At 47.0% G+C, this 17,863-nt stretch overlaps 1 protein-coding gene across 21 annotated transcripts in view; it reads right to left on the bottom strand.

Moving 5' to 3' along the window:
* Positions 1–17,863, bottom strand: part of DST (dystonin) — a 488,220-nt gene that overhangs the window by 419,066 nt on the left and 51,291 nt on the right. For all 21 annotated transcript variants that reach the window (XM_084967821.1, XM_021098569.2, XM_084967788.1 and 18 more), the window contains one exon: positions 12,419–12,619. In XM_084967821.1, coding sequence (XP_084823947.1) covers positions 12,419–12,619 — 201 coding nt within the window. The remainder of the gene's footprint in view (positions 1–12,418; positions 12,620–17,863) is intronic.

Raw genomic sequence — 17,863 nt, 5'->3', positions numbered from 1 at the left:
TCATGCTAAGTGAAGTCAGCCATACAATGAGACACCAACATCAAATGCTTTCACTGACATGTGGAATCTGAAGAAAGGACAGACTGAACTTCTTTACAGAACAGATGCTGACTCACAGACACTGAAAAACTTATGGTCTCTGGAGGAGACAGGTTGGGGAGTGGGGGGATGCGCATGGGCTGTGGGATGGAAATCCTGTGAAATCAGATTGTGCTGATCATTATACAACTACAGATGTGATAAATTCATCTGAGTAATTAAAAAAGAAAGAAAAAACAAACAAAAAAAGAAAAAACAAAATAAATAAATAAATAAATTTTTAAATTAGAGTATGATCATTATTCTCATTGCCTGGGCAGTAGGAGCCTCTCCAAGTTCAGCCCTGGTTCTTCTGACCAGAACACAGTCATCTTTTTCCTTAAGTTTCATTTATATACAGTTGATTTACAATGTTGTGATCATTTCTGCTATACAGCAAAGTGACTCACTTACACACAAACACACATCTATTCTTTTTCAGCTTCTTTTCCCATACAGGGTGTCACAGCACGTTGGGTAGAGGTCCCTGGACTGCACAGCAGGTCCCTGTTGACAATCCAGTCCACAGACCACAGGGTGCACATGCCAACCCCGGTCTCTGATGCTTCCTGGTCCTCTGGTTTGACAAGATGTGCCGGCTTCCGGAGCTGGAATCAGCCAGTCCCTCCATCTCGCTACTGACCGAGCCAATGGCTCACAGCTGCCCTTCCTCCCAGCTCTCCTTGGAGCTACCCCGAGCCTGCTCACACACCCACAAGAGCCCCAGGCCTGCAACTAAGTCAGCTGGGACAAAAGGCTTGCTTCCAGGTGACACAAGCCCATGCTGCAGTTCGTGATCCAGAGCCAATGCAGGAACAGGCTGAGCCCGTGCCCCAGACCCACAGCCTGGCTGTCGGGCTGGGCCCCACCCAGCCGCCTCCCCGGGGCCCCTCCGACACTCCCCCTCCAGAAACCACTTGCACAGCAGCACCCTCGCCTCCCAGGCTCTGCCTTTGGAACCCAACTGAAGACACAGCCTTAGTTTGTTTCCAGGAGAAACGATCCAGGGAACTAGAGCCATCTTGTAATAACCGGCAAGGGAGGTTGGTCTGCACAAAGCTGGGTCTGTGCTGTGCATGCGAAACAAAATAATCAACTACACGTCCATTTAAAAATTAACTTTTTTTCTTTTTAGGGCCACACCTGTGGCATATGGAAATTCCCAGGCTAGGAGTCGAATCAGAGCTGCAGCTGTTGGCCTACACCACAGCCATAGCAACGCAGAATCCGAGCTGCATCAGCAACCTACACCACAGCTCACGGCAATACGGGATTTTTAACCCACTGAGCAGAGCTATGGATCAAACTCGAATCTTAACAAGACAATATTGACACCTTAACCCTCAGAGTTAAAAAAATAACTAATTTTTAGGGAGTCCCCATTGTGGCTCATCAGTAACAAACCTGACTAGTATCCATGAGGACACAGGATCCATCCCTGGCCCTGCACACTGGATTAAGGATCCAGTGGCTGTGGTGTAGGCCAGCAGCTATAGCTCCAATTCAACTCCTAGCCTGGGAACGTCCATATGCTGCAAGTGTAATCCTAAAAATTAATTTTTAAAAAGAAATCACAGGAAACCATAACAGGGGCGTTTCTAATGGGTTGGTCAGTTTCAGTGACCAGAGGCAGGAAATATTTTTTTCAATGAACAAACTCACTATGAGTTCAACCTGATATTTCCAACTCCATTTTAGGACTTTTCAGATTTATTTCTCTTATTTCATACCTGCATCTCCTCTCTCTCCCAACTGAAAATCCTGGTTCTGACATCAACGTATCTACTTGCTAAATAAGTTTCTGAAATTTTTTGACACAAAAACAAAAATTGATCATAAAAGAATACAATCTTTTGACCTGAAATGCAAGTTTGCATTTAAAGCAATCTTGCTTATTTTAGGTTATAATGTTTTAACTCATACAAATGTATTATCCAACAGCCCTTAAAACTTCATCTAAGGAGTTCACATCATGGCTCAGCGGAAACAAATCTGACTAGTATCCACCAGGATGAAGGTTGCATCCCTGGCCTCACTCAGTGGGTTAAGGATCCGGCGTTTCCGTGAGCTGTGGTGTAGATCACAGATGCGGCTAGGATCCCGCGTTGCTGTGGCTCTGGTGTAGGCGGGTGGCTACAACTCTGATTTGACCCCAGCCTGGGAACCTCCATATGCCATGGGTGCGGCCCTAAAAGGACAATAAAAAACAAACAAACGAAAAAACAAAACAACCTCAATTAAGACTTTGCCTTCGAAGTAGTTTCTCTTTTTTGAAAAATAATGTCATTTTATTCACATGAAACAGCACGTCTTGCCATGTGACATTCTGTCCACAGTCGTGGCCACACCGGTGTATAAGGACATGTCCTCCACAGTAAGTCAGTCCTTTTCTTAGCATTTGCTTCTTCTAATTACCTTGTCCCTCACATACTGCACGATCACTCTACTTAAAATAAGTGAAATATATTTTCTGTGAGGTTTTTTTTTTTTTTTTAATCATTTGGGCCCTTATTCTGTGAATCTTCATTGTTATTCTTCTGCCTCCTTCCCTGAGGCTGCTGATAAAACTCAGTTTCTTTTGTTCCTTTATTTTTTCTTTGGCCACACCTGCAGCATGCAGAAGTTCCCAGGCCAGGGACTGAACCCACACCACAGCAGTGACAACGCCAGATCCTCCAAGGAACTCCAAACTCATTTTTTTTAATTGCAGTAAACTACACAAAACCTAAAATCTACCATCATAATCTTTTTTTCCTTTTTACAGCTGCATCTGCGGCATATGGAAGTTCACAGCCTGTAGGGGTTGAATCTGAGCAGCAGTTGCTGGCCTTCACCACAGCCACGACAACACGGGATCCAAACCACCTCTGTGAGCTATGCCACAGCTTTTGGCAACAATGGATCCTTAATCCACTGAGTGAGGCCATGGATCAAACCCGCATCCTCACAGACACTATGTCAGGTTCTTAACCACTGAGCCACAACGGGAACTCCATAAACCTCATTTTAACACCAGATCAACTTAGGAATCTGATCTTCACTCTCTGGTGATGCTGACAGGTCCCAGGATCAGAGCGGATCAGCTTCTGTCCACATGATAACTGAGCAGCATGTGCAGAGGCTGCAGCATGACTTGCAGTACTGGACCAAAAAGGACTTGCCAGCACATCGGTGCCCAGGGTGGCCGTCCAGAAAATGCAGCCTGTGGGCTCACTCTCAGGGATATCCAGCTACTCCTTGGGAACAAGTCTGGATGAAGAAATGCCTGATTTCTCCAGTCTACCAGAATCTGCCTTCTCGCCCCTGAAACTTACCCCCCGCCTAGTTCCCCAGGGGCCAGTTGAGCCGACACTCCCCAAACAGATGTCAAGGATGGGGAAGTCGCCTTCCATCTCAACTCACACCCGGGTGGGTCCCTTACTCTCTCAGACTCAGCGAGGTCAGACAGCCTTAACAATATATGCCCCAAACCACACACACGGTGGTTCTGCCCATTAAATGAGATGAGGAATATCAACACGCTTTTCAAAATATGAAGTCTTGGGAGTTCCCGTCGTAGCACAGTGGTTAATGAATCCGACTAGGAACCATGAGGTTGCGGGTTCCAACCCTGGCCTTCCTCAGGGGGTTAAGGATCCGGCGTTACCGTGAACTGTGGTGTAGATTGCAGACACAGCTCGGATCCCGTGTTGCTGTGGCTCTGGCGTAGGCCAGTGGCTACAGCTCCAATTAGACCCCTAGCCAGGGAACCTCCATATGCCGCGGGAGTGGCCCAAGAAATGGCAAAAAAAAGACAAAAAAATATATACATATATAAGTCTTACCTCAAAGCAGTAGTTTTCCTGAAATATCACTATCATTCCAAGAACCAACCCCTCCTCTCCCAAGGCACAAGCTAAATTCTGTTTGGATATATTCAGCTTTTCATTTTCCATCTTTTTTTTTTTTTTTTTTAATGAATGGTCCTTTTTTTCTTTTTTTTTTCACTTTTTTTAGGGCTGCACTCTCGGCACATGGAGGTTCCCAGGTTAGGGGTTGAATCAGAGCTACAGCTGCCAGCCTACACCACAGCCGCAGCAACTCAGGATCTGAGCCACATCTGCGACCTACACCACAGCTCACAGCAACGCCAGATCCTTAACCCACTGAGCAAGGCCAGGGATCGAACCAGCAACCTCATGGTTCCTAGTCGGATTCGTTTCTGCTGAGCCACAACAGGAACTCCCAATCTCCATCATTTGATTTTATTTTTGGAACCACACTTATCATTTCACAATTGGAAAAGAAAAAGAAAAAAGGCATTGCTGGGGCAAATCAGATGGGCTCCTGCCTGCACCAAGAGGGGCCGAGAGGAGTGCACGGTGATGTTGGGGGAAACTGAGAATTCGGTCCAGGAGAAAAGGTCCAGAGAGGAGGAAGCATGAGCCCAGATAAGAAACAGCTCTGATCCTTGAGCACAATTAACCAGCTACTAAGCAGAGCTGTGAGACAATGGGCCCCATCACAGAAGGTATGGCGAAGGGGCATCCGAGAGCTCCAGCCCTTCAGCAGTCTCATTTCTCCAGGACTGAGAGCCACACTGTTGCCTGAGGGCTGCTTCCCCCCTCTTCACTGAAGACACAACTGGATAGAGTCTTAAACTGGAACCCTTGGGAGTTAGGGCAGAGATCAAGGAGTCATCCCCAGGCAAAGACGGCTGTGATACAACAAACAGAATCCTAAGGGACACTCTGAGAGCATCCTTTCACATAAAGATGTTGACCAAAAAGCACATGAAAAGATGCTCAACATTGCTAATCATTAGAGAAATGCAAAACAAAACTACAATGAGGGACCATCTCACACCGGTCAGAATGGCAATCATCAAAAAGTCTACAAACAATAAATGCTGGAGGGAGTTCCTGATGGGCTCAGTGGAAACAACTCTCACTGGCATCCATGAAGATGTAGGTTCTAACTCTGACTTCGCTCAGTGGGTTAAGGATCCAGTGTTGCCGTGAGCTGTGGTGTAGGTCACAGACAAAGGCTGGGATCTGGCATTGCTGTGGCTGTGGCATGGGCCGATGGCTGAGGTTCCAATTTGACTCCTAGCCTGAGAACTTCCAAGTGCCATGGGTGTGGCCCTGAAAGAAAGAAAGAAAACAAAAAACCAAAACAATAAATGCTGGAGAGGGTGTGGAGAAAAGGGAACCCTCCTACACTATGGATGGGAATGCAAATTGGTACAATCACTACAAAGAACAGTATGGAGGTTCCTTAAAAAACAAAAAATAGAACTATCACATGATCCAGCAATCCCACTCCTGGGCATCTATCCAGAGAAAACCATAGTTTGAAAAGATACATGCATCCCCGTGTTCAAAGCCAACATTACATACAGTAGCCGAGACATGGAAACAACCTAAATGTCCACCAACAGAGGATTGGAGAAAGAAGATGTGGTACATATACACAATGGAATATTACTCAGCCACCAAAGAGAATGAAATAACGCCATATGTAGCAACATGGATGGACCTAGAGATTAGCATACTAAGTAAGTCAGAAAGAAAAAGACAAATATCACATGATATCACTTACACGTGGCATCTAATAAAAATGACACAAATGAACTTATTTACAAAGAAGAAACAGAGATCTCAAAATCAAATGTAAGGTTACCAAAGAGGAAATGTGGGGAGAAGGGATAAATTAAGTTTGGGATTAACATATACACACTACTATATATAAAACAGATAACAAACAAGGACCTGCTGTATAGCCCAGAGGAACCAACTCACCATTCTGTAATTACCTCTATGGGAAAGAATCTGGGAAAATACCTATGGCTGATTCACTCTGCTGTGCACATGAAACTAACACAGCACTGTATGTCACCATACCCACCTCCCCCCAGAATTTAATTTTAAAAAAAAAGAGGAAAAAAAAATAAAGACGATTATATCCACCCTCCCCTCACAATGTGAAGATTGTTCTGGTTAGAGGTAGAATGATAAACTAGCCCAAGGGGCTAAGGGGCTGTCTTTTCAGCTCTCTGACCCACTGTCGTCCATGAAAACTCTGAAGGCACCAGCGCCTGTCTAAAAATTTTCTGCAAGTTTTCCTTGCCTGGAGCTGAAAGGACTTAAGGTTTTTAAAACAAGGAGTGATGCTGTGAACCAGATCCAAAAAACGGCAACACGGCTGTGGCAGCCAAAATGCTGACTTGGGGGGTTGGTTCACTCTGTGGCACAGCCGGTTAAGGATCCAAAGGCAGCAGCTGGAGGTCACTGTGGAGGCTCAGGTTCAATCCATATGCCCCAGGTGTGATCAAAAAAAAAAAAAAAAAAAATGGTGGAGTTCCCACCATGACTCAGTGGTAACGAATACAACTAGTAGTATCTATGAGGATGCAGGTTCGAACCCTGGCCTTGCTCAGTGGGTTAAGGATCCTACATTGCTGTGGCTGTGGTGTAGGTCAGCAGCTGCAGCTCTGATTTGACCCCTAGCTCAGGAACCTCCATAAGGCATGGGTGCAACCCTAAAAAGACAAAAAAAAAAAGATGCTGACTTGGAAGAGAATCATCAATTAGGAGATGTGTTTATTTTTCTCCAAGCAGTGCATATGGATCCTTTCACCAATTTCATCTTGGTTTCATGAATTGTCTGAGAAACTAAATTCTGTCCCTATTAGCACCGTCCATTCGGTACAGTGCCCCTCCCTGCATGCTCCTGTGCAGCTATTATCCTTATACCCACTGACAGCAAATTTACAATAAATGACATCAAAAAATAAAGAAACCAGTTGTGTAATTAAAAATTTTAAAAAAATAAAGGATATCTTTTGTAGGGTACAGTAAGGGAGGCGTGGCACCACACGAGCACAGACTCAGTAAGCTAAATGGATGTAATTCCATAAAACTCTTCCGAGGCAGTTAGCAAAAGAAATTTGACTTGATGCATTCCATGACTAGATTCATTCTTCTAGAATTCCAAAGAAGGAAAGGAAACAAATATTTCCTTTAGAAGCTTTGTGTCTGCCAATTAATTAAGCCAAATTAAGGTGTGAGCTGTAGAGTCAAGCCTTCAGCAGAGAGGGAAGTGTCCCAAGGTTATTCAAATAAAGTTGCCTGGGGCTACAAGCTGGAAACGGAAAGAGAAGGGAGGATCCCCTGAATAACCTGAGCAGGAAAGGGACACAGAAACAGCTACATTCTCAAGGAGAGCAAGGATGTGTGCTTAGCCTTCTCTGCCCTGCAAGTTCCAACTACAAAGATGACCTGAAATCCTGCTAATTTTAATAAAAAAATAAATAAATAAAAGCTATGCAATGTTCAAAAATATCCTGCAGACTTACAATGACCTAAGCTGCAAAGAGAAAAGCAGAAAAATTCCCCCAAGACTTGAAAACAAAATCCAACAACAGAAGGAAAGGGGTGAGGTAGAGGAAACGGTCCAGCAGCAGAAAGGGTGAGGCTAGGGGGGAGTAATCCATTTGCCTGGGAAGTTCTTTGCTGCTGCTTTCTCTGGTTTCTGTCTCAGATGCCTTGTTCTTGGTTTCAGACGAACATCCTCAACTGAAAGTCAAGAACCCTGGACCTACCTCTGCCTAAAGCATCTGTATTTTTCCCCCCATTTTTCTTTCTTTTTCTATTTTTTCTTTTCCTTTTCTTTTTGGTGTATTTAAGGGTTTGTTTTTCTGTGTCACTGAAAACAACAGATGTGTTGAGATGTTCGTACATCTCAAAATGTATTGCAAACCCCCCCCCCCCAATCTCTGGCCACCACTGGTCTGCTCTCAGAGTCTGTATTTCTTTTTTCTTTTCTTTCTTTCTTTCTTTTTTTTTTTTTTTTTGTCTTTTGTACTTTTTTAGGGCCACACCCACAGCACATGGAGGTTCCCAGGCTAGGGGTCAAATTAGAGCTATGGCTGCCGGCCTACACCACAGCCGCAGCAACATGGGATCCGAGCTGCATCTGCGATCTACACCATAGCTCATGGCAACACTGGATCCTTAAACCACTGGGAGAGGCCAGAGATCAAACCTGCATCCTCATGGATCTTTGTTGGGTTCGTTCACCACTGAGCCATGACGGGAACTCTGGTGTCCGTATTTCTGAGGGAAGATTTGGCCCTTAAAGGGAACCTCCATCCTCCTCCTGACCTCTTGGCTCTAGAGCGCCCAGCTCAGCCCTCGACTCCCTCATCCATCAGTTTTCACTCCCTGGGTCGTCCCTTCCAGCCTCGTGGGTTTGATGACATTCATGTACTAAGGACCCATTGAGGTCCAGACCCTAGGAAATCTCGCAGATATTTCAGACTTAACAGATCAAACTGGAAATTCAAGTTCCACCCCCAACCCTAACCGGCTTCTTTCCCAGCATTCACCTTTCAGAAAGCAGGCCCACAGATCACCTGTGCAAAGCCTGTCTGCCCTGCAACCCCTGAGTCAAAAGTACTGGGCTCCAGAATCAACAGCCTTGGGGCAGGAGCCCCAGAGCAGCGCTTTGCCGGCACCCGGGCGGTGACCTGGGGGAGAGCCACCACTTGGTGGGGACCTGGGGGCAAGGGTGGGTTTTAATCAGATGATCCTTCACCTCCCTGAGAAAGCATCAGAGAGTCTAAGTTGAGGACATGCAGGTGAAGGGGTTGAAATGTGCACAAAACTGGGGTCAGTGCAACGGGACAGCGACGGAGGCAGGGAGCTGGCTGTCTTCGGGGCTCTCAAGTTTGGATTTCCCATCATCGAACCCCCAACACCACACATAAATATTCTCAGGCTCGAGGGTTGTTCCACATTAACAGGTTCCTGTGAGGGCACAGGGTTATTAGCAAGACTTGCAGCCTATGGGATTGGGTCCATGGAAGGCACCAGCGGTAGCTATAAGGGGGGCTGCTCACCCTGCCCCCCTCCTGATCCTCCACCCCTACCCCTGCCACCCCAGGCTCCGGGGGGGGCTACTCCAGGGCTCAGCTGCACTCCTTGCCCACAGCTCTGGGGGTCTGCTCCAGGGCTCAGCTCCTCCCACCAAGACCCAGCAAGACCCCGGCCTCTGCCGCCCCTGCAGACCAGGAGGTTCCAGCTGAGGCTGGTGCAGCAGGCTGGCCCTGCCCACGCTTCTGGCAACAGTCCTCCCATCAAACTCCCCTAGGGCGGCAGCCAGAGGCCTGGTGTCCTGCCAGAGGCCTGGAGCCAGGTCGAACCCATGTCCATCCTGCTACAGAGCCTTCTCTCTCACTCGGGCAACTGCTAAACCGGAGATCTGCACAAAGCGCCCAGGGTCAGAACACTCTGAGAGGCAGGATCAGAAACGGCTTTCTGAACAAGCCGCCTCATCAGGAGTCAGTCCTCAGAGGAACTGGAACTGGCCGGGAAACAGAACGAGGAGAGGCATTTAAGGGCAAAGTTGCGAGGCAGGCGGACGTGTCCTGGTACCCAAGGCAGCAATGTACGGGGCTCAGGAGGGAAGAGCAGAGGGGGAGGTTTCTGCACTCTGATGGCCACTCCTTCCTTCTGCATCCTGATCCACATGCGAGCTAAGAGGAAGGAATTCACTAGATTCTGAGCAAATAGGCATAAATGTGCCTACTCCCTGCCTTCAACAGAGGCCCCATCACAGAAGACAACCCAAGGGTTCAGCGGGACATACCCTCCGTGATCTGGCCCTGCGGGACCCGGCCCGGCCTTCGCCCTCCAGCTGCTCTGCAAGTACCACTGTCTCCAGGGCCCCGGGTGTGGCTCCGAAGACCCACACTATGCTGGCCCGTGTGCACATCTGTCCAGTGCCTCAGCTGTGAGGTCCTGGGGGGCAGGAAGCCAGTGGCCGCAGATGGCGGGTAAGGGTTTGGCTCTGGGGGCAGCTGCCCAGGCCCGAACCCAAGACTCGGCCCCAAACACCTAACACCTTACACAAGTTGTTTACTCCTCTGGGCCTCAGTTTCATCATCCAGAAAATGGGAATAACAACAGCATCTACCTCACAGGGTTGTTAAGTGAGTCACAGAGAATAACTCCTGTTACACAAGGAAGCCCTCAACCCCGTTAATTATTAATACATATCTGTGCATCCCTTATTTCCTGAATAAAAAAAGCTTATGTGTGGAGTTCTCTGTGGCCTCGCGGTTAAGGATCCAGTATTGTCACTGCTGTGGCGTGGGTTCAATCCCCGGCCTGGGAACTTCTGCATACCTCAGGTAGAAACCCCCCACCCCCAAAAAAGCTTACATTTGTGGAATGAATTTTCTTACTATTTGATTTTGTCCCACATAGATACCAAATTCTACTTAGCCTTTGTTAAATCATGACAGGAAGACTCTCAACTCTAAATACGTGCTTATATTACAGTCGGTTAACAGGACCTTTTCTGTAAAGGAACTCAGCTTCTTGCCACTGTCACTGGCCTGGTCACTGAGTCATTCTCTGGCTTCTAGCAAATTCCATGTGCATCTGCCACACAGTTACTCCACAGAAGGGCAGATCTGTCTGAATAATTTACAGGGCCGCATTATCACAGCAAACCTAGTCAGTACCCTGTGATAAGCCACGAGGGAAAAGAATACGAAAAAGAATACACATATGTATCACTGAGTCACTCTGCTGTACAGCAGAAATTAATACAACTTTGTAAATCAACTCTACTTCAGTAAAATTTTAAAAAGAACACACATTCCCCAATCCTTGTCTATGGATTAGGGTTGCTAAATTTAGGGACTACAAACACAGGATGCCCCAAATGAATCTGTCCACACAACGGAGACAGACTCACAGACATGGAGAACAGACTTGTGGTTGCCAAGGCAGAGAGGGGAAGGGAGTGAGATGGGTAGGAGTTTGGGGTTAGTAGATGCAAACTATGACATTTAGGATGAATAAAGCAATGAGGTCCTGCTGTACAGCAGTGGGAACCATATTCAGTCTCCAGGGATAAAACCGCGGTGGCAAAGAATATAAAAAAGAAGGGATTGGAGTTCCCGTCGTGGCGCAATGGTTAATGAATCCAACTAGGAACCATGAGGTTGAGGGTTCGATCCCTGGCCTTGCTCAGTGGGTTGAGGATCTGGCGTTGCAGTGAGCTGTGGTGTAGGTTGCAAACACAACTCGGATCCCTCGTTGCTGTGGCTGTGGTGTAGGCTGGCGGCTACAGCTCCAATTAGACCCCTAACCTGGGAATCTCCCTAGAAGTAACCTAGAAGTAATCTCTCTCCTAACCTGGGAGTAGCCCTAGAAAAGGCAAAAAGACGAAATTAATTAATTAATAAAAAAAAAAAAAAGAAGGGATATACACATCTATGTATAACTGAGTCCCCTTGCTGTACAGCAGAGATTGGCCCAACTGTGTAAATCAACAATATTTTAACAACAACAACAAAACACAGGATGGCTGGTTAAAACTGAACTTCAGATAAGCCATGAATGCGGAGGGGATTCTTTTTTCATAAGTCTAACCCATATAATATTTGGGATACATTTATACTAAAAAAAAAAAATCACTCATTTTTTTATCTGACATTCGAATGGAATATCAGATAAAAAAATAATGGGCTGGCTCCCACAGCACAGGAGTGACTCACTCGAAGGGAAACTTTTTTTTAATACTAAAGCACTATGAGAGTACTGCAGTCACAAAATGCTTTTTTAAAAGTTTTAAAATGTCAGTTTCTAAGCTGCAGATCCCTAAGTGTCACAGCCTGGGCAAAGGTCCCTGCCAAGGAGCCCCAACTAAGACAGAAGAGCAGAGCGCACAGGAAGCACAAAGGAGCCACACCTCCTGCTACCCTCCGCCTCCAGGAGATGCAGACAAAGGAAGGGGGATGCAGGTAAAGGAAGGATCCTGGGAAGGTATTTACTGCCCCAGGCAACAGAGAGCCCCCAGTCCCACTGCCACTTTGCTGTTGCCTCTGTTCTCGTCACTCCAGCCCTCAGCTTAACTCTGTGGCCCCATCCTTGCTCTGGACCCTGCTCTTCTGGGCCAGGATTCACCAGTTTTTCACCCCCTGCCCCCGGGAACCAGAGCTGGCCTCTTGGACACCTGCCCCAGCGCTTCCTCTGAAACCACACACCTGGATGGCACTCTGTGAGTTCACCACCAAGCGTTGGGGACACCAAGAGAAAAACCTGAGTATTTCAAGTTCATCACATTTTTTTTTTCAACCTTTTTTGGCCACCCCCAAGGCATGCAGAAGTTCCCAGGTCAGGAGTAGAACCCGCGCCACAGCAGCAAGCTGAGCCTCAGCTGTGACAACGCCAGATCCTTAACCCCCTGGAGCCACCAGGAACCCCCATCTGATCACTTCTTAAGCCCAAAGGAAGGACGGTGGCATTCGACAACGTATTCTCCCAGAAGACAGTTCTCTACTTACAGGCCTCCTGGCGGGCGCGCCTTGGACGGAGTGGTAGAATTCTGGCTGCACGCGGCTGCTCTTCTTGAGTCTTCGCTTCCTCACTGAAACCTCCTGCTCGCTCTGGTGGTGAACCTCCACCACCGGCTTGGCCTCCTCCAGCCGGGCAGCTGCTGCCGCTGCCGCCCGTCTCCGAAGGTGCCGAGGGCTGGCTCGGAAGCCCTGCAGAAACAGAGAGAACAAATGCAGCTGGGTCCTGAGTTTGCTGGGAAGGGGAACAGAGAGCCCCAAAGTCCCCCTGCTCTCGGAGGGAGTCTGCCAACACATGGGCTCAGTGTGTAGCAAGGCCTGCGTGTCCTGGAAAACACCTCTTGTTCTGGGGGCCAGAGCTATTCCACAGCAAGAGCGGTTACTAGATGCAAACTATTAAATCTGGTATAGGAGCTTCCTTCATGGCTCAGCGGAAATGAATCTGACTAGCATCCGGGAAGACCCAGGTTCAATCCCTGGCCTCACTCAATGGGTTAAGGATCCCACATTGCCGTGAACTGTAGGTTACAGATGTAGCTCGGATCCTGTGTTGCTGTGGCTATGGTGTAGGCCAGTAGCTACAGCTCCTATACAACCCCTAGCCTGGGAACCTCCACATGCCGCAGGTATAGCCCTAAAAAGACAAAAAAAAAAAAAAAAAAAAAAAGGAATGGATAAGCAAGGAGGTCCTGTTGTACAGCACAGGGAACTCTATCTAGTCTCTTGGGATAGATCGTCATGGAAGGTAATATAAGAAAGGGAAGGTATGACTAGGTCACTTTGCTGTACCGCAGAAAATGGCACAACACTGCAAATCAACTATACTTTGATTTTTTTTTAATGTAAAAAAAAAAAAAAAAAAGGAGATGGGCACATTGCTTTACTTGTGTGCATATAAGTCCGACTAAGTAGGAAGAAGGGGCTCCTTGTGGGCGTGAAGATGGTTTAGGGATGGGACCCAGCATTACCCCAGGGAAGGGCCACTCCGCATTCCCGGAAAGTGCACCACAGGAAGGAAGGCAGGATGCAAGGCATCGCCGTGAAAAACCGTAAGTGAAGATCTAAGACCAATGGAGGACCAGCAGACACATGGAAAAATGCTCAACATTTTTAGAGAAATGCACTAATTATTAGAGAAAAGCAAATCAAAACTACAGTGAGGTAATACCTCACATCAGTCAGAATACATCAGTCAAAAAGTCTACAAATAACAAATGCTGGAGAGGATGTGGAGAAAAGGGAACCCTCCTACACTGCTGGTGAGAATGTAAATTGGTACAACCACTATGGAAAACAGTAGGGGGCTTCCTCAGAAAACTAAATAGAGAACCACCATATGATCCAGCAATCCCACTCCTGGGCATATATCCGGACAAAACCTTCATTGAAAAAGATACATGTACCCCTATGTTCACTGCAACACTATTCACAAGAGCCAAACATGAAAACAACCCAAATGTCCATTGACAGATAAACGGATTAAGAAGACGTGGTACATATACAAAAAGGAATACTACACAGCCATAAAAAAGAACAACATAATGCCATCTGCAGCAGCATGGATGGAACTAGAGATCATCATACTAAGTGAAGTAAGTCAGAAAGAGAAAGACAAATACCATATGACATCACTTACATGCAGAATCTAAAGTATGGCATAATCAAACCTGTCTACACAACAGAAACAGACTCACAGACGTGGAGAACAGACTTGTGATTGCCAAGGGGGAGGGGAAAGGAATGGGATGGATGGGGAGTTTGGGGTTGGTAGACACAAACCATTTCATTTAGAATGGATAAACAATGAGGTCCTGCTGTACAGCACAGAGAACTACATCCAATGTCCTGTGAGAATCTATGGTGGAAAAGAATATGAAAAAGAGTACACATGTGTATAACTGAATCACTTTTCTGTAAAGCAGAAACTAACACAACACTGTTAATCAACTACACTTTAACTAAGAAATGAATATTTAAAAAATTAAAAAACAACAAATGGAGGCAGTAAGACGAACTGAAGACTATGAGTTTGGGGGTCACGTGGGCCTGGATCCAAACTGACCTGTTCATTATAGCTACACATTCATAAAACATTTATGATCTGACTTTTCTAACCTAAGAAATGGATGATGTTCTCTGTTTAATAATATTCTCTCTCTTGAAACAAGGTCATAGTTAACAAAATTCTAAGCACAGTATCTGGCAAAGAGCAGGTGTTCAATAAAAATGTTCATTTTCCTTCTGTTTTAGTGTAAGGTGAGTATAAAGACAAGGAAACAAATTTAGCTGAGCCACGCTGTGCATCTGGGAAGGTGCCAACGGTTTCGGAAAACATCAAAGAATTACATAAAATAACGTCTGTCCTGTATCTGACAATTGGTTGCGGAGTGGAAGTCTGTCTGGGAGTTCAGGGGTAGACTGGGCTGTGCGATGAAGGATGAGGGGCAGCGCAGGGCATGGGTGCAGGCAGATCCCCCCCAGGAGGAATCAGTCCATGAAGTGAGCTCAGTGGAGCAGGTGTGTATCGAGAATGGATAGAATTGAAGTTCCGGGCAAGGGAACAACATAAGGCGAGAATGAAGAAGTAAAATGATTGATGGATGGAACATTTATGCAGCAACAAGAGAACGATTTGATGATGTGCTGGGGATAGATCACAGTCACACCCTAAGTCTGGAGGGAATTAGAGGGACAAAGCCCCAGGGCTTCTTGGAGGCGGTGATCTTCTGAACTTTACAAGACGTATAAAGGCCTGGACTGCAATGGGAGTGTAAAGACTAAGAGCAGGGACATCAGGGGAGAGCACGAGGGGAGGCCCACATGCAGGGGTGTCTCGGGAGGGCCTGCAGGCTGGTCATGGGGCCCAGGTACCAGGCTGAGGATGAAGAGGGAGAAAAAGACAGAAGCTGGGGTGACCCACAGAGTCGGAGGTGCACGGAGGTCAACAGGAGTCAACATGGGGGAAACGCAAACCTGAGGTCCCAGCTGGGGCCCTTTCCCTTCACCCCAAATAAAGGAGAATGTTCTCACCCCATCTCGATGTGCCACCAAAGGGGAGCCCCTCAACCCCAAACAGGCCCAGCAGCTCCCCAGGCACCACGAAATCCAGCGGCTGCGCAGTAACCGTGGTGAAGGGGATGGAAAAGAAATAGCCACCGATCCAGAGTTAGGGCTGAGGCAAACACAAACGCACACACTCAACGCGCTCAGACACACACACTCCGAGGCCCGGGCGAGGGCGGAGCAGGGGTGGGGAGTTCAGTCACTGATTCCACAGCCCTGCCTCCCTTCTAGCTCAGAAGAGTGTGTGCTGGCGGAATGAAAAGAGTATCTGATGAGACACTAGCATCTGTCCTGGGGGTGAGCTGAGCGTAATTCTTTGCTCAGAATTCATATTCTCGGAGTTCCCGTCGTGGCGCAGTGGTTAACGAATCCAACTAGGAACCATGAGGTTGCGGGTTCGGTCCCTACCCTTGCTCAGTGGGTTAACAATCCGGCGTTGCCGTGAGCTGTGGTGTAGGTTGCAGACGCAGCTCGGATCCTGCGTTGCTGTGGCTCTGGCGTAGGCCGGTGGCTACAGCTCCGATTCAACCCCTAGCCTGGGAACCTCCATGTGCCGCGGGAGCGGCCCAAGAAATAGCAACAACAAGAACAACAACAACAAAAAGACAAAAGACAAAAAAAAAAAAAAAAAAAAGAATTCATATTCTCCTTCCTTTATGCTCTTAGAAGTTATAAGCAAGCACATTCTACTTAAGTCCCATTACTAACAACAGTCCTTGATGGCCTACGAATTCTAGAAACACTTAGGAAAACACAAAACTCGCTCAAGTGACCAAAACAAAAAACTAAAATGTGTTGGTACAGTGATTCTGGAGAACAACCACTCAGTAAATCCACACTCCTGAGAAAGGTTACCTAGGAGACCCAGGAAGATATTCCAGCCTTGCTTGTAACAAAAACCAGAAACCTTTTAAATCAGTCTTTCCTAAACTTCACATTTTTTTTTTTAAAGATCTGAGCACCATTATGGAGATGCGTGTACTATTTGAAAATAACTTCTTATGAGAACTGCAGTGCAGACCCCAGACAGCAGCCAGACTACCTAGGTTCACAGACTGTCATTCACTTCTTAGTCATGTGATCTTGAATAGTTACTTAACCATTTCCTCATCTGTAAAATGGAGATTCAAGGTAGTATTTAATAGTGCTCCTGCTGTGGCTCAGTGGGTTAAGAATCCAACTGCAATGGCTCCGGCCGCCTAGTGCAGTGGGTTAAAGGATCAGGCATTGCTATAGCTGCAGCTCAGATTCAATCCCTGGCCTTGGAACTTCCATACCTGCAGGTATGGCCATTAAAAAAAAAAAAGTAGTACTCAATTCCTAGAGTTGTGGAGAAGAATAAATGAGTGGATGTATGTAACATATTTAGAAATGTGTCTGGCACAGACTGCTATATGCGTAGGCTACGATTTTTTAGGTATACCGTTTGTGTGAATAAAAGATCTTCTTAAAGACAAAAGCGTGTTAATAATCAGTTGTAGAGAGGAAAGTGAATCACACTGCAGGTGGGCCCTGCTGACAGACACACTTGAGCTCCCAACCACCCTGACCGTCAGGACAGAGCACTTTGCTCCAAACGACCCAGGCACTGGCTGTCCTGCGGGGCGGGGGCGGGGGGGGGGTCAACCTACATGGACTGGAAAACAGCTCTCCCACTAACTAGGTGTCCACCTTCTCCGAGCCTCAGATTCTGCACCTGCCAAAGGCATACAATACCACCTCTCTCGTAGTTACATGGTATTTAGATGAGACAGTCCACATCTGCCTCCTAGAGCCGTACCCAGATTACAGCAGGTTGTCAACACAAGATCATTGCCATTTCACTTCCTGGACGCTGCAGCAACAACTCACGTGCCAGCAGTTCAGAGCTACGACTACAAACACTGCAAACAGCAGGGAGTCATCGCTGACCAGGAATCTTTTTTTCATCTCCTTAAACCATTGCACTGATTTATGAGTTTGTGGTTTATCAAGCTTGCTTGTTCTAAATATTACAGAAGATAAATCACGACTTTAACAGAAGGAAATGTTCTTTTAAAACAGTAGGTGGTGCTCTAAGCTCTCCCAGGATTTGATGGCGCCGGGCTATAAAGTCCATTTCTTGCTCGCTGCATCTGATCTTGCCGGGATGCCCTTCAACCAGCCCTTCAACCAGCAGGTGACAGGCACTTGGCAGGCTCTTTTCGTGGACGTCTGCCATTTTTAGGCCACCTTGATTCATTAGCACCTTTTGGGTAATAACTTAGATGCACGGTCTTGATACACCACTAAGTCAGGGGCCCCATGGCCCCCTCGAGACCTTGCTTCTTAATAACCTGGTACGTTCCTGGCGAGGCACACGAGGCTCAACCAACTGCAGCCTCTCTGCCTGGA

The sequence above is a fragment of the Sus scrofa genome, chromosome 7 (assembly GCF_054392235.1).
Source record: "Sus scrofa isolate SSC_HxYL_T2T_F1_AM1 chromosome 7, Sscrofa_HxYL_maternal_Yorkshire_Landrace_v2.0, whole genome shotgun sequence".
Lineage (NCBI taxonomy): Eukaryota > Metazoa > Chordata > Mammalia > Artiodactyla > Suidae > Sus > Sus scrofa.
The sequence above is the reverse complement of the archived record's forward strand: the minus strand, read 5'-3'. Positions and strand labels throughout refer to the sequence as shown.